Genomic DNA, 22,012 nt, shown 5'->3' on the forward strand with positions numbered 1-22,012 from the left:
CTGTGTGAATGTGAAAGGTTTCGTTTAAAGATAGCGTTTAGAAATATGACCTTCGAAAGTTGTTTCCTCATTGCATCATAATATACTTATTTAATTCCTATACCGTGCTAGCAAATCATTTTCACACAACTAACATTCAATATATCTCACCCACAGACTCGAAACCGTCTCTTCCGTTGCAAACGTCCAGCATCAATCTAGTAAATAGTAGACAGGCCGGTCTGCTGCATCTGGGGAACTACTACCACCGAAGCGGTCCAATTCGAAAGGGACTAATCTACTACCGGTGCTCGATGATGCGCAAAGTCAACTGCAAGGCGTCCCTCAAGTTCAACAGTACGTCCGGTGGGATCAGTCTCGGAAAGAATATGCACAATCATGCGAGCTGGTCCAGCGGCAATCACCAGTCGTCGTCCGCAATCGATTTCATCCAGGGAAAAAAGATGCTCTACGAGGGACTCAGCTTCTACCGTCACGGTTGCTCGGAACAACGATTATATTGGCGATGTGCCAACGCCAATACGCTAGGCTGTACGGCACGTCTGCACACCGACCGAAGTGGGAAAATGGTTGAGATGAAGAGTCGGCACCTACCCGGTTGTAAGCCGACCGGAATTCAGTTGGGATGCTAACAGATAAAATGCCAATTAAGCAAGAACCACCAATATGATTTGGCAAACCATGCAGCGATATTTTGGTTTAGACTTGGAAAGTGGCTTTCGGGAAAATGTTATGGAGTCATTCAAAACAAAACAACGTGTGCTTGCATTGTGCAATGTATTTTTTTCAATCGGATTTTTATTCACTTTATCAATCTCGGAAGTGTAAAGTTTCCATACTATCACCTACTCAATGACGACCAAAAAAGTCTTCTTATAAATTGATGCTTCATCTTAACATTAAATGCAGTACCAGTGCACTAACTTTGTAGTTCTACGAAACGGAGGAGAAAAAAAAACACGAGCACTAAACTTGTAACCGTTATAATGGTAGAGCTGTGGACACGTACGGGGGTTCAAAGGTGAGTTGTGTCTAACGTTTCCCCCTTCCCTTTTTGGACTGCGGTTGTACTTGGTCCTCGTCTAAAATTACATGCGGAAAAAAATGATTGTAAAATGTGCTTGTCTCTCAGCGCTAAGTGGTCTGTATGGCTTATGGCAGTATTTAATTGCGTCACGATTTAGTTCTAAGTAAGCTCTACCAACTAAAAAACTAAATATATATGCATAAGATAAAATCGAAAAATTAGCCAAATGTTTAGCGAAATAGGATCAGTGAAAGAGTGAAGTGCCATCGAATTGTGAACAGAAGAAGGTGCATCGGTTCTATTAAATTTTTGTTTGTGGGTGCGTGTATGTGTGCTATACTTCGGAACGGTTGTGTGGAATGGTTCCTAATCTGCCTAATTTTGCACTTGAATTCGTTTGGCTCTACGTCTAGGCACGATTTCAGTGTCTGAAAAGACATCGGGAAAATACATTAAAACAATATAAATATTATTAGTAGGCGACGAAAAATTGCATAACAGAACAATGCAGCTTGTCATGTTGAGTCTTCAAGTAATAAAAAAAATCTAATGACGATGTTAGCAAGGTGTTTACTTTCATTATGAGATGATGATGATGAATGGGATCGGGGGGTGGGGAAAAGGCAAGATGCTTGCAATCTGAAGTTTTTGCCTTTCTCATATGGAAAAGTAATATCATAACGCTGTGAAAACTCACTTTTGATCCGAAGGATCGAGTGATTCGTCGAGATTGCAGAGTGTCTGTGTATTCTACCGTGCATGCACCACCGTACAAATAAACTTTTTTTCGAAAATGGACGATTATTACAAAAATAAACGAATCGAGTTTCTCATCCTACGATTCCTTTATTATACAAAAATTGCAACCTTAGTAATACAAAGAACTATAAAGGGCGAAATTATCATATTTCAATTACTACGACAGAAAGGCGAAACTATTTCCTTTTCATAATTTTAGATGATTTTGGGGCATTTCACTATTGGAAACAATAAATTAGATTATAAAACTACTCAATCGCAAAAACCAACCAAGGAAAAATTCACGAGAGCGCAGCTTCATAATTCGCACAAGGAGCATATAAGTAAATAAATCGAAAAAGGGCGAAAGTCTTATTTTGTTGATTTATTCAGTGGATATAGAAGGAACGTGGAAAAATGTACACACGTTCAAAAGTATAAACCAACAATTCATCGACTCATCAAATATTAATCGGAGTGTGCATACAATGCATTGGCATGGACGTAGGCTATAACTCCTTATTATGGTGGCTGTGAAAATGATTCACCTAATTTGACAGTTGTACCAAAGATAAACTCAAGCTAGAGTGGTCTGCGATTTCTCATGTATCATTTAAATAGGACCCCTCGATGAGTTCGGTTTACTGTCAGTCTTTTGAAACAAAACAACAAGCGTCTGATCCGCTACGTGCGTCGTAACTATGACAATGTTTGTTTATGTTTGAAAAAAATATCAAATTACAGTAAGAACTATATTGAGCGATTTTGCTGCATATTTTGTGATTCTTAAAATAAGAAAGTTAAAATCTTTCTAGTTTATCTAGTTTGTTATTGTATCATTCCACGAAGCATTAAAGTCAATTTAAGCAAGAAACCAAAATGAGCTTGTCATTAATTACAGAAACATATTGAAGATTTCAATATATAAATGATGAATAAATTGAGCATGAGTATGAAATCTTGAAGAAAACTACTCTTATCATGCATACAAACTATTAGTGTTCGGTTGGATAAAATGGCCCACACGATTTGCAACATATTTCATCTAGGTTTGAAGTTTACAGATCATCAGTTAACCTTAATTCTTGATAATTGTGAGCCTCCTTCTCAAACAAACTTAATCAGCTTAGGACGAAGCTTTAGTTTTAGATTCATCGCAGCCATATCAAGTTAATATCGATCTTAATACTGCCTGACTGGATTCAATTTCTTCACAACGCTAAAAGTGTAAACTGACTCCCTCCCTCATTGGCATTATTCAAAGCACAGAACACATAAAAACGCCTGATGTGGGCGGGATCGCTATTGTTTTAGAACGACGAAACAAATCTAACTCGTTTAATTCTCTAAATATTGGCCTCTCCTTTCTTGAAACTGACCAGTAACATATGACTTCTAACTGACAAGAAACTACAAGGCAAACAGCTGTCGAAAGATCATTTGATCGATGATCCGTTTATGTTAAATTTCGAGGGTCGTCGTCGGTCGTTAAATCGAGGGGTTTACTTTAAAAACTTGAGCAATGATAACGTATATATATAAAGCTCACAAACTATCGTGTGATACCATGCCGAGGGTATTTGGTGCAACTCAACTCAGTCCTCATAGCACAAATACTTAATAACCAATTAACGGAATAGAACGTCAAGGTTCAAAGGATTTCATGACAAATGAAACAAGGACGAAAAGGAGAAACGTGTATTAGATGCTTTGGGATGACGAGACAAGATCACAACTCTTCGGCACTACTCCTACATTCTCTAGCATGCTTCGTGTTCTTATATAATTGTGATAAATAAATTAGTAATTGAAATTCTTCTGGGAAGTGATTAATAGAGATGTTTAGTTTCGAAGTTTGCCGACTTTTCGTGCTGGAAAAAATCAAACCGGTTGTGTAGAAGCAAAAAACTACCATTACCGTACTGTTAAAACACTAACTAGTTATCATTACCTGAACTGTCGCTTTCGATGACCTTGGTTATTTTCTTATTCTGCCGAGAGCGTGCAGCGGCCCGGGCACTGGCCGCTGGGGGTAGATTTTCTTCTTCGCTCTCACTTTCACTGTCCGACGACGACGGTTTTGGCTGACGTCCGCGGCGTGCTCTGCTGGCAACAGCAGCAGCTTTGCTTTTCACAGCTGATTTTGGCGCGGGTCGCCCACCTCGTGCACTTCGACTTCCACCCGCCGACGGTTGAGTACTGGTAATGCCACTTCCGGTGTCTTCATCCCCTTCCCGAATGGACAAACATTCCTCCAAGCGGTTTTCGAACTCGGTGACGGCGGCCTGTGTGTGTGTGTGCCGAAAAAAATGAAATAAAGATGATTAGACGACGAGACAAAAAGAAATTCTTGGCAGCGGTGGGATTCGAACCCACGCCTCCGAGGAGACTGGTGCCTTAAACCAGCGCCTTAGACCGCTCGGCCACGCTACCCTTGGTGGGAGGCGGGGCTGAGTGAGCGATCACGTTTGCTAGTTTCACAGGGTTGTAGTCTTAAACTTATCATGACAGTATTTTATTTATTCGATAAGCCAAATTACATTACAAGTTAAATAGCAGAGTGGTTAAAATTGACAACAATAGATTGTTTTGCGAAAAAGAAAAACACCATCTAATCACATCTGGCATGAAAAAAAGTGAGTTTTACCCTCCTGTGGTGTAGGGTATGAGAAAATGGAGATTTGGAAACATTTTTTTTCGTCTCTGATGAAATTGCATTATTATTCTTGCCATCGGCGAAAAAACTAATAGATGAAACCGAGGCGGAATAAAATTTAATACAATGCAATGCATTATTTTTCTTCACAGGTTCACTAGATCCCTGCGATGTCTCCTGATATTTTATACGTTCGTCGAAAAATTATTTCTCTAGGATTCGTTCAAAATCTTATTAAATGTTTGATGTTTCATAACATAGTTCTTTGAAGTCTCAGAAAATACTCTGAATCCCTCAAATCAACTACAATTTCTTCAGCAGTCCATTATTTAACACTACTCGGATTTGTCCGATAGTGTTGTTCAATTTTGTTTTAAAGTTCGTCGGAGGTTTTACATTATTTTTGCTATCACTCGTAGATCTACAATCTCTCTCAATAGCAAGAATCAATTAAATCTTCCTAGCCTAGTTAGTATGGTCTTACTTTGAAAAAATAAATCGATATATTAGATACTTTCGATAATTTTTTCGAAAATCTACGGAATTTATTCTTAGGGCAATCTGGCATCCACTCTGGGTAGAGATGCCATTTACAGGTTATAAAGATTTTTGCATGGGCTTACGTCATAAGAATCGTCAAACGAAGTAAGCTTTGATATATTCTGTGTTTGTTGCAATGTTGGCACTGCTTTCATGTGCCAAACATATTTGGATGCATCCGAATAATTTGAAATGGTTTTCATTTCAAGTTTACTATATTCATTTGTAGAAAAACATCCGTGCAAATTTCAAATTTAATAAAAGATCGTGAACAATATTCATAACGCGAAAGCAAAGAGCACAATTTTGTGTTATATTCAATTGGAGCAATAGCAATGTACTCTTCATTTACCCTTCATCAAGCAAAGTATCAGAACTGCCATATTAAATTCCGCGTTATAAAAGAAAATCCATACCATCTGCACAAAGTTTATAAAAATCTGAATGAAATATTAAACAATGTAAATTTTTCGGAAAAATAATTTTTGTTCTAATCAATAAAAACATGAACAGGGGGGGAAGGTTTCGCTTTGTGCAATTCAATTTTAACTGCTTTAAACACCGACGAGTCGAAGGCAACACCAGCAGAGAATTCCAATAAATAGACCGCTAGAAACTATCCATAACAAAAAAATTCTGGCAGCGGTGGGATTCGAACCCACGCCCCCGAAGAGACTGGTGCCTTAAACCAGCGCCTTAGACCGCTCGGCCACGCTACCTTCTGCATTGCGAGCTGCGAAAATCAATACTAGTGCTAAGTACCTCCATAAGAATGTTGAATTTGAAACTATCTTTGAATTATGAAAAGTAACGTCGTGTAACGGGAAGTAACGACCAATCAATTTACTTCATATTGATGGTGAAATGTACAATTCTTTCATGAAGTCTGATATAACGTACACATTCTAATAGGAAGTAAATATAGATACCGGTGAATGACCGTAATGATTAAAACCGACGCTATTTATAATCATATCATTCAACTCCGGTTTTAACCGTGAAGTCGTTGTTCGCCAGACTAAATGAATAAATAGTTTCGATTCAGAATGTTTGTAGGTACTGAAAAGGATTCATTTTGGTGTTTTGTTAAAAAAAGTTTAAACCAGGATGAAGAAAAAATGTGTAATAATAATAATTCAACATACCTTCAGTTCCGGCTTTGCCAGTTTGTTGGTGTTACTGATGATGGTCTTGAACGAGGTGTGAATTTCGTCGTACTGCACCTTATCCTTGAAGCAACCGATATTTTCCGACAGTTTTTTGATCGTCTTCTCGTTATACGACAGCAACGACAAACAGAAGGCAATATCGCGCCACTGGCGCTGTTCCGACGTTACCCGGAACCGTAAGCACAACTTTTCCACCAAACTTTCGATCTGTTTGTCCTTGTTGATTAGGCCAATGATGTGCTTCATAATGATGTGGTACTTTTCCTCTTCCAGCTCCAACGCTGGATCACTCAGGCGGGAGATGATGTCCGGTAGGACGTTATACAGAATATTCGATTTGTTGGCAATCTCTTTGAAGAACTGCTCGGTAATGGTTTGGATTTCTGGTGCCGGATCTACGATGCACAAAGCCAGGTCGGATATCTGTCCCTTGACACGAATCATTTCGTGCAGAATCAGATTCGACAGCATTTTGACAGCAGTCAGCCGTAGTTCGACGTTTTTTTCGTGAAGTGTCGCGTACATATAACTGGTCCAGGGTTCGATCACATTCGGAAATCGGAACGTTAGATCCGATAAGCCGATAACAATGTTGCATTTGATTTGATTGTTCTTCGTGTGCTGCAGGATGTTCATCAGGAACGACATGTGATTCTCGCAAAATTTAGACGATACGGACATCAGCCGAATCAGTGTTAGAACGGCACATTTTTGCAGCAGTTCGTCGGGGTGTCGATGCGGTTGTCGACATATCTCAATCACCGTAGGAATGAACCGACCCAGGAGACTCGTGGTGGTGCATATCATTTCGTGTTCGCAAATAGCGTTAATCTCTTCAGCGGCGGCATCTTCGGCCGTTGCACCGCTCAACAGTTCCTCTTCCTCCGGTTGTTCGTGTTCTTTTCCACTCGGCCCGGACAACCGTTTGATTGCGGAGCTGGCCGAAACGTTCAGATTTATTGTCTTTCGTTTCGGGGTATTCTTGCTAAGGGCCGCAGTTTTCTTTTTCTGATTTTTCAGCTCGTCCTTTAACTCTTGCCGGTATTTGAGATTTCCGTAGACGTCGATGTCCAGATAGATCATTTCTCGCATCGCCACGTATCCGATAATGAGGATGTATCGTGCTAATATGAAGGTGGGCAACGTGACGGTGCCTGGTTTGCTGCTGCTGCTGCTGTTGGACGATTGAGAAAAACGTATCGGCTCTTCTTGAGTGGAAGCAGGAATTGTGGACACCTGCGACGCGCTTTCGACATCTTCGATTCCCTTCAGTTTTTCCGAAAGCACTTGCAACTTTTCGTTGATAGTAACCAAAATATTTTGACTAACAACATCCGGGGTTTTTACCATTTTGTAAATGAAATCGAACGTTTTCGTGCCAACGTTATCGAAATCGTCCAGTTTACTGTTGAAAAATAACTTCACGAAAATCTCGATCACCTTCTCCACCGAGGACGAGTTGGACTCGTACCGTTTGTAGTACTTCACATTGTCCTTCGGTTTTGGGAGGGAATTCATCAGCAGCGAAAGGGTACCCGTAAAAATGCGAGGATCGGAACGACCTCTCGTTTCGAAGCCAATGTTTTCCAGTAATGTTTGATTGACCATCACCACTGACGGTTTACCGGCCGATACCATGATCAAAAGTTGCAATGCTTGTCGAGATTCGGCATCGGTCACCGAGTCCAGCTTTTTCGTGTAGATTTCAAACATTACCTGGATCATCTGGGCATCGATATCGCCACACTCAACCCACTCCCGGACAAGGACCTCCATTGCTGTGAAATGGCCTATGGTCAGTTTTATCATGAACTGGCACAGATTGCGCACAACCTTGACGTGCTTTGCTCGACCTTCCAGATCGACCTCCAGTAGAACTCGTTTATAAGCGCTAACAACGCTGCTTCGTTTGTCTGCATCCGACGACCAAACCAGATATAACATCTGCTGCATCCCACACTCCGTTCCCTTGATTCCGAACAGATAAGCGTACGTAAAGAAATCAATCGCCTCGACCACATCCGACTGCGATTTCGACATCAGCATGTCCTGCAGCTTCGGCACGGCATCGGAAATTATTTCCGAGAAGCGAATCGAATCCTTCAGGAAATTTACTTCATTCTCTGCTTTCTGAAATTCCTCATTCAAGCTTTTATCGATCCGACTATTTATGTAGTAACTTTTCAATACTGTCATATAGTAGAGAATCTGTTGTTCGATTGTCAGTGTTTTCCGACTTTCGGTATTGCCGAGGGCGTAATCCACCTTACAGGCTAGCTGTATCAACTCTTTGTAGCGCTGTCCATCGACCATTGCTACAATATCTTTGACAAGTGTGGCAACATCATCCATCGTACCTTCCGGTTGCTCTTCCGAAGCGTTATCCTTCGATAGCTCTTCGGAGATGGTTGGATACATTTGAACCGTAATATCTTCCCAATCTTCTTCGATTTTTTTCAAAGCCGTGTCCTGTTCGACCATTTTGTCTCGAATCTCTTGCAGCTTTTTATCTGCATGTTCGTATTGAGTTTTGAGCTCTGCGAGTGATAGCTGTAAAAAAAAAATTCAATTGGTTATTATTCTGAAAAAAAACTATGCTACGAACACTTACCTTAGCGGAAAAGGGATTGTGTTCCAAGAATGCTTTGATCAAGGCAATGGAATTCTTCCGCACCAACAACGCCTTATCTTCCAGCCGTTCCACAGCTCTTTCCAGCACCTGATGATGCCAACTAAGAGGAACTGCGTTACTACGTTGAAGATGGTGCCACACTTGTAGCACCTTCGAACGCACATGGGCCGACACATCCATGGTGTGATTTAGTAAGTCTTGCAAAAATTCATCTCTTGTTTCCTTCAGTTCATCACTCAACTCTTCCGAGGTGAGCTCAGAAAGAATAGCCTCTCCCATTATTTGCAGAACGCAGTTTCGAACTACGTACGATTCCAGTCCCAACAATTCGTCGCTCAATGTGGACAAATGCGGAATAATTAACTTAGGAGCAAGAGTTCCTAGCTCAACTAAAAACTGACTGAAGTGCCGGGCGGTTTGTGTATCTGACGAATCTACGCTTAGCCGCTCAATCAGTTCCTTTATCAGCACCGGATAAACGGTAGAGATTCCAAATTCCTCGTACAGAAGCATTACCCCAGCCGCGATTGGAGCGATCGATGCTTCACATCTCTCTAGAATTTGCAGTGTTCTCACTGGGAATGACAACGCATGGTTGTAGCGTTTGATTGCTGTGCCGAGTATTTGAAAAACACTGTCGGCCATGCTACGAGCTTTCACGTACGACTGTTCCAGGGTGCGGTAGCAGATGTCGCAAATTAGACTGCAAGAAGCAAAGACAAAATTAACCCTTTGTTTTCATCAATCAGATGATACAAAAAAATAACTGTATTCTTCACTTACTCGACAAAGCTTTCCTCGCACACCGGAGGATCCCACAATTTCTCCAGCGGTAGCTGGAACAGATTATACAACTGCACAATGCACCGGTACCGCTTGTTATCCCACTCCAGCACCTCAACCGGGGGGTCGGTATCTTTCTTTTTAGTCGCTCCGCCTTTTTTCAGCAATCCGGCGTTTTCCTTCGATGTATTGACGTGGGCATCGATAGCCTTCACTATACCACCCATCAGATAGATTAACATCTTGACCGCATTCAGTGACTGCAGTCGGTCCTCTCGTTGCAAATCCGGTCTACCCAACAATTCCGCCAGCATAGTTCCCAGCCGATCAACGGCAATGAACAGCAAATCATAGGCCCGGACCAGGTTCGTTCCGGAAAGCTGCTGGGCATTGTCTATCACCGAGTAGAACATATCGAAATGGTCAAACACCCCGAACGGGTCGTTCAACGCTGAACGAGCATTTCTTAGCGCGTCGGGGATCTCGCGCGAGTCGAGAACGCGCCCCACGCAGTAGTTATTTTTGTCCGAATTTAGCAACTCGGCATTCACCCGTGGTATCGCAAACTGCCAGTTCATTTTAACTTTCGGGATAAAGCACTACACTTTTCTATACATCGGCAACCGTTTCCAAGCCGAATTATGAAAGAAATCAGGCAATAAATAAAAATAAGACAGCACAACTAAACTGCCGCTTCCATCAGGCTTGGTTGTAAAACGATAGAATTGATAGTAAACGGTGAGAACGAATGTCGAGGGACAAGCCACTCTCAATATACAACATTCAAATATTACGGTTGTGCAATGAATGAAAAACGTACAATTTTTTATCGTTTTTTTCTGGAGGGGCACTCGGATCAGTTTTCCAAATTTTTCTTTCGTCACTCGTAACTGTGTAGTGTAGGGATAGTTTTGTTTCCATGGAAACAAATGCTTCCATGTACACATTCTAGTGAAAACTAGAATGACTTTTTCGAATAGATACGATCGAAAGTATTCTTACGTACGAGTGTTCGATACGGACGTAAACAAAAATGAGGGCGACGTGAACATTTCATAAAGTCATATAAGCCAAAAGCTGCCCTTACACGAGTCATTAAAAATGTCATTAGTAAAAAAAAAATATCATTTTAATGAACGTGTTGTGGTGCACTAATGACGAAATTTTTAACAAATTTGAATTACATCATTTAAAATGACATTTTTAATGCTCGTGTAAGGGCCGCTAAAGAGAGATTTTTTTGTTTTCTTCCTCTTCTGTTAATAACTCCTTAATTTTCACGTTTACTTACAAGTTAGTCGTGTAGAATGAAAGACAATATTTCCAGTTTTTTAACAGTACCAAATATGTAACGAACATTTGTGTAATAACGCAGATATAGTCCGAAGGAAAGGGAAACAAAGAGAATCTGCCAATTTTGATCGAATTTATGGCTATCGTCCAAGTATCATGCGCGCGGGTGGATTTGGGAAATTTTCGATGGAAATTTTGAAAAGTAACCAAAAACAAAAACATACAGACCTTTGAAAATCTTTTATTTTGACTGCAGGGATTAAAATGGCTGGAAAATGCGGAGGATTTTCCGAGTGCTATCAAAAATAGCTCTGAAAAATGAGTGTTTTTATGATCTTCCACAATTATTTTGAAAAAATAATGCGTTGATATGTTTTTTTTTTCGAATAAACTTTTTCTGGCTGCAAGAATTACATTCAATTACAGTTTTGAACACCTTTCCACGCTTTTCATGGAAAATCAACGAATTTCATATAACCGATTTCGTTCCATGTTGACGATTTTTAAGTACTGAACGAAAAACAAATTATTTCGCAACGATGCTAATTCAATTTCTAAACGGAACAATGTTAGTTTTGTAAAGTTTCTAAGTTTTCCTCAGAATAAGATCAAAGATTTTACAATGAACTGAAGAAAATCCGCTTCAGTTTGAAGGCGTGTGAATAATTGTGAAAGATGACAAAAACACTCATTTTTCAGAGCTATTTATGATAACATTCGCAAAATCCTTTGAATTTTTCAGCCATTTTTACCCTGCAGATAAATAAAAGTTTTTCAAAGGTCTGTTGTTTTTGGTTTTGATAAATTCTTCAAAATTTTCATCTAAAATTTCCTTAAACCACCCGCACGCATGATAATTGGACGATGGCCTTAACTTTGTTTGTTTGTTTGCCCACACACTTTTTTTTCGATTAATCTAAGGAAAATAATTGCCGCCAGACTCTGTCAGCTAGGAGCGAAATCAGTCTTCAGTTCAGCAACGCCATCGTTCAAAATCACATTGAGTAAAAAAATAAAAAAGGGTAAACTATCGAAAACATGACAAAATTGCATGAAAAAGGCAACATATTTTTCGCAGATACTTCTGGTCGGACTGCTATTTTCAATGCTGGTTCCGATCAGTAGAATCTGCGAAAAATATGATGCATTTTCCTTGAAATTTTATCATCTTTTCGATAGTTTACATATTTATTACATTGGTAAAATCATGCATTTAATATAAAATAAAGCATGTTAACCCATGGCGTATTTTCCATAAAGTGCCTAATAGATATGGTAAAATTTGATGCTTGGAACCGCGCATATATTCGAAGGCTCGACAGAAAAAAAACAAGCATTTTACTATTCCTGTTACGCTTTCTAAATGTTTTATTCAAAAAACAAATGTATCATTTCATTGTAAATAACCTTCACATTCGAAATAGGAATTCGTTGGAAGTCGGTTAAACTTTTTTTTATGTATTCGAACGGTTGACATTCGAAACATTGAACTGACGAACACAAATCACTGTATTTCGTCTATTCATCTGTAAACGAGAATGCGACTTTTCGTTCGAATACACGGATCGTTCGAAAATAAACTGGCATACACAATTGATTTTCGCATTTATTTGAAGAAGTTTACTGATATTTAAATATTTTTTTTGCAAAAGAGTCGCGTTCGAGTTTAATCGTGTGAAAACAAGAATGGTTTATTCGTATCAGTACGCTGATTATCGATACAGACGTAAACAAAAATGAGGGTGATAGTTCCCAGACTGGTTGTATATTTAATTTAGTTTGTTTTAGTTCGATTGTTTAAAGTGATTCTGAAGAGCCGAATTCTCGATTTTTTGACTAATTACAGGGAATAAATCACTCTTAATTTCGGACAAGCATTTGTATGACACATAAATGATGGAAAGAGAAAGTAAACAAAGAAATCTGTCATTGACTTTTCGGACCATTTCAAATGTTCACGTCGAATTGTGAACGATATTTAGTCAAAACGATTTACAAACTAAACTTCATTCGGTAATTTTGTCATCTTTTGACGAGTTAACAGCCGAACTACCGAACATTTTAACAGTAATACACTGAAGGTCTTTTTTACGCGGTTTTTTTTAATGAGGTTTCTTATTATGCGGATTTTTTTACACGAATTTCCGAAGTTACGCGGTTTTTTACGTGAAATTCCGAAGTTCTCTAAGTCCCAAAGTCGAAAAAATACTTTTTTCTTAGATTTCACCAGATCTGGACGTTTCATGCATTTCTAAGATATTTGACATAAAAAAATTTCATTAATTTTGAGTATTTTTTAACGCGGATTTTTATGCGGTACGTAGCCCCCGCATAAAAAGAGACCTCAGGTAGCTAAAGGTATCGGTGATGACATGTTATTTCTACTGAAGAAATCGAGCTCTGAGATCGGCAATCTAATTTAAGTGGCATGGACTGTAAGCAAATTCAGAACGATATGATTCTGAGCATTATTATGACATGGAGGAATGTGGATATCGAAAGCAAACAAAAATTACAACGAGAAATTTATTCCTCCCCCAGTAAGAAGACAAACAAGTGTACAACTTTTAAAATTGGACTTCCTCGTGGGTTACTACTGATAATATGCTCAAAACAATGTTCAACTATTCATTACGGCCGATTGCTTTTCATCACCTTCATCATGCTCTTCGTCGACATTCTCAGCTGCTGAATCTTTTTTCGTGGCAGCTTTTCCTTCAGAAGGCACATACAGGAACGGATCAATCTTTAGCGTTTCTCCCGATGGTGGACTTTTAAGTAATACTCGGGTGATAAATTTCCCTTCGCGTTTCGGTCGCATTGAGTTTACATCCATCAGCAGCGTTGATAGATTTTCCTCTAAATGCTTACTGTCCATCTCGAGCATGCCTAAGCAGGCCACGATAGAACCAAAATCCTTTTGATTCTCGTCCTTCTCGGCTGAGTATTGAATTCCATGCAAGTATCGTTCAATCATTTCTGGTAAATTCACACCAAGCGTTCCATGGCGGGGGTTTGGAAATTTGGCTTTTTTGAGTAAGCCTCGAATAACAACTAAATCCGGTAGAATGTTTTGATGCGCAAGCACAAATGGATATTCTGTAAGCTGCAAGTCGCCGTTTTGGATTTCCTTGATTAGCTCTATTCCGCCAACAAGAGTTGCGCCAGCGTCGGTAGCTTCTTTCAGTATATCCTGACCCTTTGCAAAAACAAGAATGTTTCTATTCTCATTTTGCTTGAACTTATGTGGAATGGCAACCATTCGCTGAAAATTGTCTACGAAACGAGTGATTTTCTCCGCCTGCATATTCAGTTCTATGTGGGCATAGAGCGGAGCATTCGGCACATTGTACATGGTCGGATGATGTGTTTCTCGGTGGCACTGAACAGCTTCATCGACGGAGTATACCCTCCATTTGTAGTATTTGCTCACCCAGCAGTTATCGATGGGCACTTGTTTCCAGCTGTCGTCTATGTGCTTGTTCACTTGCTTCAGGTTCAATCTCAAAATGAAATTTTCACGATAATCAATCAAATTAAGAGATCAGAATGAATTTTACCTACTTGCCCTTGTTCCTCATGTCATGTCGAATAAATCCAATCTTTTCTACTACTTTTTTGACTTTGGCTTTACGTGCCTTCTCTCGAGTTCCCTTACGAGCAGCAAGATCGTTTGCGGATATATGCAGCATACGAGTGTTGGCTATCAAAGCTGACGACACCCCGAAACGATTTAGCATTGTAGCAGATATATTTAACATTTTCTTCGAAAATAACGGTGTTTAAAATTGAATTATTATAATTATTAACGTAAGTATTCTTTGGATAACTAATAGCCTAAAAAACACGGATGGCAGTCGCGGTACACTTCTAATTTGACGTTTTCTGTATTTTGACCGGTGTCTGTATCAAGTCAGGCACTAAATTATTTGGGCCTGGAATTATGTGATTGTTGCGCCATCTGCATGTGGAATTACGCAGTTGAGCAAAAATTGCAGTGGATCAACCTGAGCCAGAGATGCCATTTATACAGATTTATCTGTAATATACAGATTTTTACATGCTCATACCGATTTAATACAGACTAGAGATTTTATACAAATTTCCTCAATTTAATACAGATTTATACAGATCTCACAAAAAGTAAGAAAGAAAACATAAATTTTTTACCTTTTTTTATTAACGAGTAAGTATACTAGTCAATATTTATTTTTTCTTTGTGCGATACTGACCTAACCAGAGACCATTTTTGTAGAAACAGAAATTGAAAATTATAGAACATTTTCAAACTAGATAAATATACATTTTTAAACTAGATAAATATATGGAATTACAATTCAATTGTTATGGATAAAATAAATTTAAAATACAACTATGAAATTTCGTCGTTGAATATTCTTGTGAGCGCGGCAATGACTGATTGAATCTACCATCCTAAAAGCACAATTTATTGGAATAACATCTTTTAGCGTCAATTTGTTGTAAGATTTCATTTTATTAGTGAATACAGATTAATACAGATTTTTTATATAAAGCAATACAGATTTTCAATGAAAATATTTGGCATCTCTGAGCTGAGCACAAAAACTTGGGTATTAATATAAATCTCGGTTGATTTTTCATTAAGGCGTATAACCAAGTGACAGTTTCTCTTTAATCACTCTCTCTTTCGATTATTATGATGTGATTAAAAAGATTCTCTTTTGATATCACTATTCTGTTTGAAAGTCGGAAGTTTCGGGTATCATTTCATGCAAACAGTTGAGTGATAAACATGGAAACCGCTTGGTAATTAATAGAAGAGAAAGTAAACGAAGAGAAATTGTCACTTGCTTATACGCCCTTTTGAAAAATTAACCGAGAAATGTAGGTTTTTGCACACAGGTAAAAATTTACAAATTCTTTAATATATCATTTATTTCCGGAGGAGCAATTTTTCATCGGCTACAGATAGGAGCCAACTAAGGTATGTCGGCATATAACAAAAAATAAAAATAACCTAATTATTGTATTTATTTATTTACAATCAACAGGCACAATGTGGTTCGAACAATGGAAATACAAATAAGATTGTTGCAAACCAATAACAGCACCACTCGGCCCGTTTTTAATGCATCGTATTGGCAATCAAAAATTTTATCAAAAAAAGATATCGTAACGAGGATGAATATTAATAAGCTGTATGCTATTATTAACGGAGGAGTTATTTCACAGGCACTGAATTACAGGCAGGCTTCCCAGCAGTACTGCTTTTCAATGACATCCGCCACGAGATAGCATGAACTGTCGGAGCGCAAAGTCGAAAGCCCAGTCTACAATATGTGTGAAGCATACGCCGAACTGTAATGGCAACAGCGCTCGCATGCCTAAATGAATGCTGTCACTGAGACAGTTTGTACTCGCCAGATTGATGAGAGTATTCTATCCGGAGAGTAGTCAAACCGAACGGGCTGTTTGTATCCTGTTTCTTTCTGTTCGCTCATTCGCATAAAATGTTACGGAGACAGCCTTTGAAAATCGAAGACATCCTTTGATTTTAAGGGCATTACTGTTACGAAGGGCTGTCGCAAGCCGGCTGTCTCATCAATGTCTCTTGAAGCAATGAACCGGCTGTTTCTGGAGACGAGCCGTGGGTCATAGTGCGCTCGCACTATTTCGGCTGCCTCAATGAAATGGTACTAGTACATACGATTGCGTTGTTGGGATTACCTTTGCAGGAAACTTTAGTAACGTTTCATTACAATACCATTGTGAAATAAAGAAATTGTTTTAGATTTATATATACTGTCGGCGAAGGCAATGAATTTTAATAACTAACGAATATTAAAAGATAAACACTGAGTTTTGTGTAACGGCTCATATGTATATATGAATTTCTAAAGTATTGATCCTTACTGCTTCCTTCTTATTCCTAAAGAAACAGATACACTTCCATTCATTAACAATACTCCGAAAATGTCTTATGCACCCTTATTCTGAATAATGACGTTTGATTTTTGGATCGAATCGTAGCTACTTTTCACAACTAATTAATTATGTAGTGTATTTAACGTTACTCCACCAATAGTCGGCACACTTTGGTACCCGTGCCTCACCGATTTCGTTGAAACTATAGAATATGATACTCTGAACCCAAATAAGATGTTTGGTGCACTTTGAATAGTTTTCGACCATAAAATTGAATGGGCAACTTTTATGTTTATATGTGAACATGTGCTTTCAGATTTTCGCTAAAAGTGTTTTAAAAAGAAAAATATAATGAAACCATTATTTTTCCCAAAAGCATCAAATTTTTTGGTTTACCCCAAACTTTGTTACAAATTTAGTATTCTCAATTGTTCTTTTCCACATAGGAATCAATCAACTAATAGCTTAAATTTATTTAAAATAGCTTAAATTTAGTTGTTCATTTAACATTCACATAGGTTTTGCCAGCAGTTGAAGGAATGAGAATATAAAAAACGTTGAGTTCTTAATTTGTTACTACCTTTGAGAACAGATCTTCAATAAACCTCTTTTGTTTTCATAAATATCACAAAACTAGAAAAATAAGTTTATAAGTTTTTTTATGGAATTCAGTGCCTATTAATATAGCTTCATTGCGGCTTAAATTGACTTTCCCTTTGCTCTCATTGCAAGTTTCTAAGTACTCCCCGGACCTTGTAATTGAGCTCTTTTTCGTTGAGGTGGTAGATCTTTTAGTACCATCTACACAAATACAGGGTCCGCAACCATGAAGTTGATTGGGGGAGCTCTCAGATAAAAAGTAGTTCAACAGATGGTTGTTTATGTGAAGAAAAGTTAAGAAGAAATTTTCATCGCAAATCATTTAATCATCGCAAATCATTTAATTAAAAGCCTTCCATTTAGTTTCATCCATATTCGACTTCTTGTTTCGAAATTAAGGGATGATCAGTACCAAAACTGGGAATTTAAAAATTTAATTTTTGAATTTTAAATAAATGAAAGACAAATTCGTGTCATATACAGCTCTTAAATTCTGTTTCTCCTAGGATAACTAAAACAATGAGTTTCTTAGGGTCGGAAATGACTGCTACAATATTATTATTATTATTATCATTATTATTATTATTATTATTATTATTATTATTATTATTATTATTATTATTATTATTATTATTATTATTATTTTCATTATATCTTTTATTTATTCCCGGTTTCAAACTTAATTGTTCACCGGGGATTTACACCTACATTTTTCAGAACATAATTTCTTTTTAGAAAGAAAACTGTTAAATATGTGCAAAGAACTCGGCTCTCAGAAAGTTTGACTATTTAGTTACAATATTTATAGTTCCAAACGTTTGATTTTTTTAAATGCAGACACAAGCTACTAAGGCAATTAGATTTTAGAAAATTTTCGACATTATTAGACTTTTAACTGCGGAAGTCGGATCCGAATTAAATTCAATAGTTCGCTTTGCTATTCACGAATAACTTTCCTTTTCCGTGAGGGCGTGAGAGTCGACTCAAACAGAAAACGAAAAATGTGTACGAGAATTGTAGCGAGCGCATATAAACTGGATGTGCTGTTTGAAAGTTCAATGCACCGCATCTTCTTCTGCGTGCGGCTCGTGATTGCAACATCTACATTTCCAAAATTGGATTGAGCGTAAAAGCACATAAAGGAAATGATTGAGATACTTCTAGAAGTTTACATGAAATTGTCCTTTTAACTGTAGATATAAATTTGGGCCTCAGTTACTTTTATAGCAAGTTTTGTGGTAAACAACGACATTAAGTTAAAGAATTCAAAATATACTGACACAAGCTTCTACTTGATGAAAGATACGCTTTAACCGAGTTTTAAATTTTACAATGTAAAGTGACAGTTTCAACGTGTGTAAAAGTCGCGAACTTCTGGTAGCTATGACCAAAATAATGTAATAGTTAATATGCTGTTTCTGGAAATAAGATAATTCTATGCATAACAGGAAGAAAATGATTCAGCAGATTATCAGCACAACCCTATATCATATAAGTAACCGTACTATATCCGATTTTTTTTTGGAATATATTCCAGGGTAATAGAAACACCATACTATTCATATATAGAAGAGAACTTGATATGTATGGAAAGCTTGAGACCACATTACTCAAGAAAGACATTATTACATAACTTGGGGAATTAAAACTTTTTTTCTAAATAAAACAAAATAAACATTCGAATCTGTTACGGGCAACCATGCTGCATTCCACGCTTGGAAACATATTTTTTTGAAGAACCGGAATTTTTCATTCAGTTTTTGCATTCAAAGCTTTGTTGTACGGTACCTGAAAATAAGATGTTTCTGGATGATTTTTGCCTTGCAAATTCCGACTCCAAATTTTTCACTCAAGGTTTTTATTCGATTGGTGGTTCAACGTATAACGAACTTAACGAGCCAGGTTTTGTATGTTTCATTCCTGACTTGAAAGAATTCTTAGTGTCCGTAGTATTGCAGCACTGGCCATGCAAAAATCCCGTAGACTTACAAGTCGACTGCAAAGCTAACGCTAACGAGTATCGAATACGGAATCTTTGATTTGAACATATCTTTCGCTACGAACATTTATTTACCGTTAACATATAAATCTAAAATCTGATTCAATTGGCTTTTACACTCTTATATAAGGAACGATTGCGCCTTTACTATCCTGAAGGAAGAGATAAAGAGGATGAAAATAATGCTCCACGCACATCAGTACGCGCATACACTATGAATGTTACAGCCCACAAACCGACCGCAAACTGCCTGAAAGGAGCACGCCGAACTGACTCAGCTATTAAAAAACATTGCTCTTTAATTAATCGATCTATCAATTCATAGAAGATCGACCAAAATATAAAAATTAACTTTCATTAAAACCAAAGTCCGTTCTTCAATCCGTTTCGTATTAGGAGTTTCGTATATTATTAATTATCAATTATATTGTTATCAATGCCCTACCAACGGTGATTGCTATGCGCAATGATCAACCGCTGCGCAAAGCAATCACCAAAGGCAAAACTAAAACCCACATGCTTGCCTCGAATCTTCATAGCAAACCAAGAGCAACAAATTTGAACCGCACCGGTTACTGTCGCAGACCTGGTCAAGGGAGAGTAATATTTTGCTCTCGACAGAAACAACGCAGTGACTGATACCCGAAGCTTACTGTCGCAACAGCGAGAACTTCATGCTTCTTCGGCTGTCGTGGACCATGACAAAATGTCTTACGATGGAATGAACTGTCGAACGAAGTGAATGACGGCAACGTTGGCTGTACAGAACTATTTGTCTAAGGGCTGTCGTGATGAAACCTATCACAAGGCTGTCATGGAAAGAGTAGCATGACATCCTCAATAATAATGTCGCGCGGCGGTACATTTGGGAAGCCTGATTACAGGTACTATAAAAGTTTTGTGCGCCATCTGCGTCTCACATTTTAAGGCACGATTAAGCACCAAAATATTTCGCTCCACTAGTACAGTACCAAAAAATTTCGTATGACTTCATAGTAAAAGGTATTTTTGGCAATACTTATAGAGATCTCTGCAGCAATTCAAAAAAAAACACGATGAAGAATAGCCGACAAAAACCAACTGCTATCTTCCTATCGTTTAGATAAATCGATGTAAACACTAGTTATAGGTGATTTTTTTCACAAAATATCCACAAATTATTTGTTTCACGATATATCTTGGAAACGGTTGTAAATAAAGGCCCGGATTAAATGATTTATATCCAGCAAAGACATCATATTAACAAGATATCCAGCTCTCACATTTCCCGAACAAATCATTGGCAACATCCTTTTTTGCGTGTATGGTGCCCTCAGGCGAGCCCGCATCGAATCTCGTACATAGAAGTAGGGGAGCGAAATGTCAAATTCATGCGCGCCAAAACAGCAGCACTGCGCACTCATACAATTGACATGATATGTTGAATGTGATGCCGTGCGATGGCGTTGCTGAACTGAAAATTGAGATCGCTCCAAGCTGACAGGGTCTGTATCCAGGCCGGCCCCCTGTCACGACGCCATCTTGATGAGATCAAAATCGGAACTTCAAAATCAGCTGATTGCAACGTAAACAAACAAACAATAATACATTTGTTTTACTCGTTTACCTTGTTTAGTACACAAAAGTTAGTGAATTTTGGGTCGACTCTCTCACAATAACTGAAATACAGCAGACAGTGTTTTGGGACATCAAGTGGAGATAATTTTCACAATTTGAGAGTCGCGATGAGTATCAAAACATCGCAGTGTTTGGGGCTCGAAACGCAAGGGGTTCAACGTAATCGGTATACTTTCAAATGGCTGGTGCTCACATACCGGTGTCAGATGGGTGATCCAGGCACTAAAAATATTTTGGTGCTTAACTTGACGGTTTGGAAATGTGACACGCAGATGGTGCAGCAATCGGTTAATTCCACGTACCAAAAAAAATTTAATGTCTGGAAATTTAGTTTCTGATTTGATACAGACCATTTCTGTATAAAATGTTCAAAACGACGTATGTAACAATGAGAGATTCTCTTTGTTTACTTTCTCTTTCGATTATTGCGAAATATTCCTGCTTTTTTCAGTAATTTCTCTAGAGCAGATTAAAAGATGATAGCTTTAGTTATTATTATCGGTAAATGATTGAACAGAAGGATTGCTAAGAGTGCCGGAATAATCAAAAGAGAAAGTAAACAAAGAGAATCTCTCATTGTTACATACGTCGCAAGATATATGATGGTTCATATGGTAGTTAAAAACACTCCTCTATTTTGTGATAACAGGCAAAAAAGTTCACTTTGAAGAGGAATTCTAGCCAAACGACATTTTTTCACTGTTACCACTAACTCTCAGCGAACACCGAATGGTTCAAAACTAACTTTTTAATTTCGATCTTAGTGGTGTTCGATCGGGTTAACAAAAAACGCGAAACATACAACATATCATTAGGACCAAATTGTGTCTGTTGGTTTTAAATAAATAAATAAATAAGTGAAGCGGTATTTCACACGAATAAATGCAAATGAAGTCATGCAAACAATGTCCTTCAACAATATGCGCGATGTATAAACAAGCTAAATTCAAAGTGATTCATATTTTTTTAGAAACTGCTCAGTATAGACCAATAAAAAATAAAACCTTGTTAAACAAATCCTTTTGATGTTTAGAATCTAAGAAAAACATTT

General features: G+C 38.0%; 2 protein-coding genes and 2 non-coding genes across 6 annotated transcripts; all 4 read right to left on the minus strand.

Moving 5' to 3' along the window:
• Positions 1-651: 651 nt before the first annotated feature.
• On the minus strand, positions 652-10,257 carry LOC131430509 (condensin complex subunit 1). 3 transcript variants are annotated; one of them, XM_058595565.1, is made up of 5 exons: positions 9,546-10,257; positions 8,742-9,465; positions 6,107-8,680; positions 3,717-4,050; positions 652-1,082 (listed from the first exon to the last, which is right to left on the minus strand). In XM_058595565.1, the coding sequence occupies exons 1-5, from the start codon at positions 10,121-10,123 to the stop codon at positions 1,033-1,035; spliced, it is 4,260 nt and encodes a 1,419-aa protein (XP_058451548.1). In that variant the 5' UTR covers positions 10,124-10,257; the 3' UTR covers positions 652-1,032. The 3 variants fall into 3 exon arrangements, with proteins under 3 accessions (XP_058451548.1, XP_058451540.1, XP_058451556.1); XM_058595557.1 differs by having other exon boundaries at positions 652-1,455; XM_058595573.1 differs by lacking the exon at positions 652-1,082 and adding an exon at positions 1,547-3,636.
• Positions 4,117-4,198, minus strand: Trnal-aag (transfer RNA leucine (anticodon AAG)). Its single transcript has one exon. It is a non-coding gene; the product is annotated as a tRNA-Leu (tRNA).
• Trnal-aag (transfer RNA leucine (anticodon AAG)) lies at positions 5,599-5,680 on the minus strand. Its single transcript has one exon. It is a non-coding gene; the product is annotated as a tRNA-Leu (tRNA).
• A 3,093-nt stretch (positions 10,258-13,350) lies between the features above and the next one.
• Positions 13,351-14,732, minus strand: LOC131430528 (large ribosomal subunit protein uL1). The gene is made up of 2 exons (XM_058595584.1): positions 14,403-14,732; positions 13,351-14,341 (listed from the first exon to the last, which is right to left on the minus strand). Exons 1-2 carry the CDS (start codon positions 14,597-14,599, stop codon positions 13,459-13,461), a joined length of 1,080 nt encoding a protein of 359 aa, XP_058451567.1. The 5' UTR covers positions 14,600-14,732; the 3' UTR covers positions 13,351-13,458.
• Positions 14,733-22,012: the final 7,280 nt, after the last annotated feature.

The sequence above is a fragment of the Malaya genurostris genome, chromosome 1 (genome assembly GCF_030247185.1).
Source record: "Malaya genurostris strain Urasoe2022 chromosome 1, Malgen_1.1, whole genome shotgun sequence".
In the NCBI taxonomy this organism is placed as follows: Eukaryota; Metazoa; Arthropoda; class Insecta; order Diptera; family Culicidae; genus Malaya; species Malaya genurostris.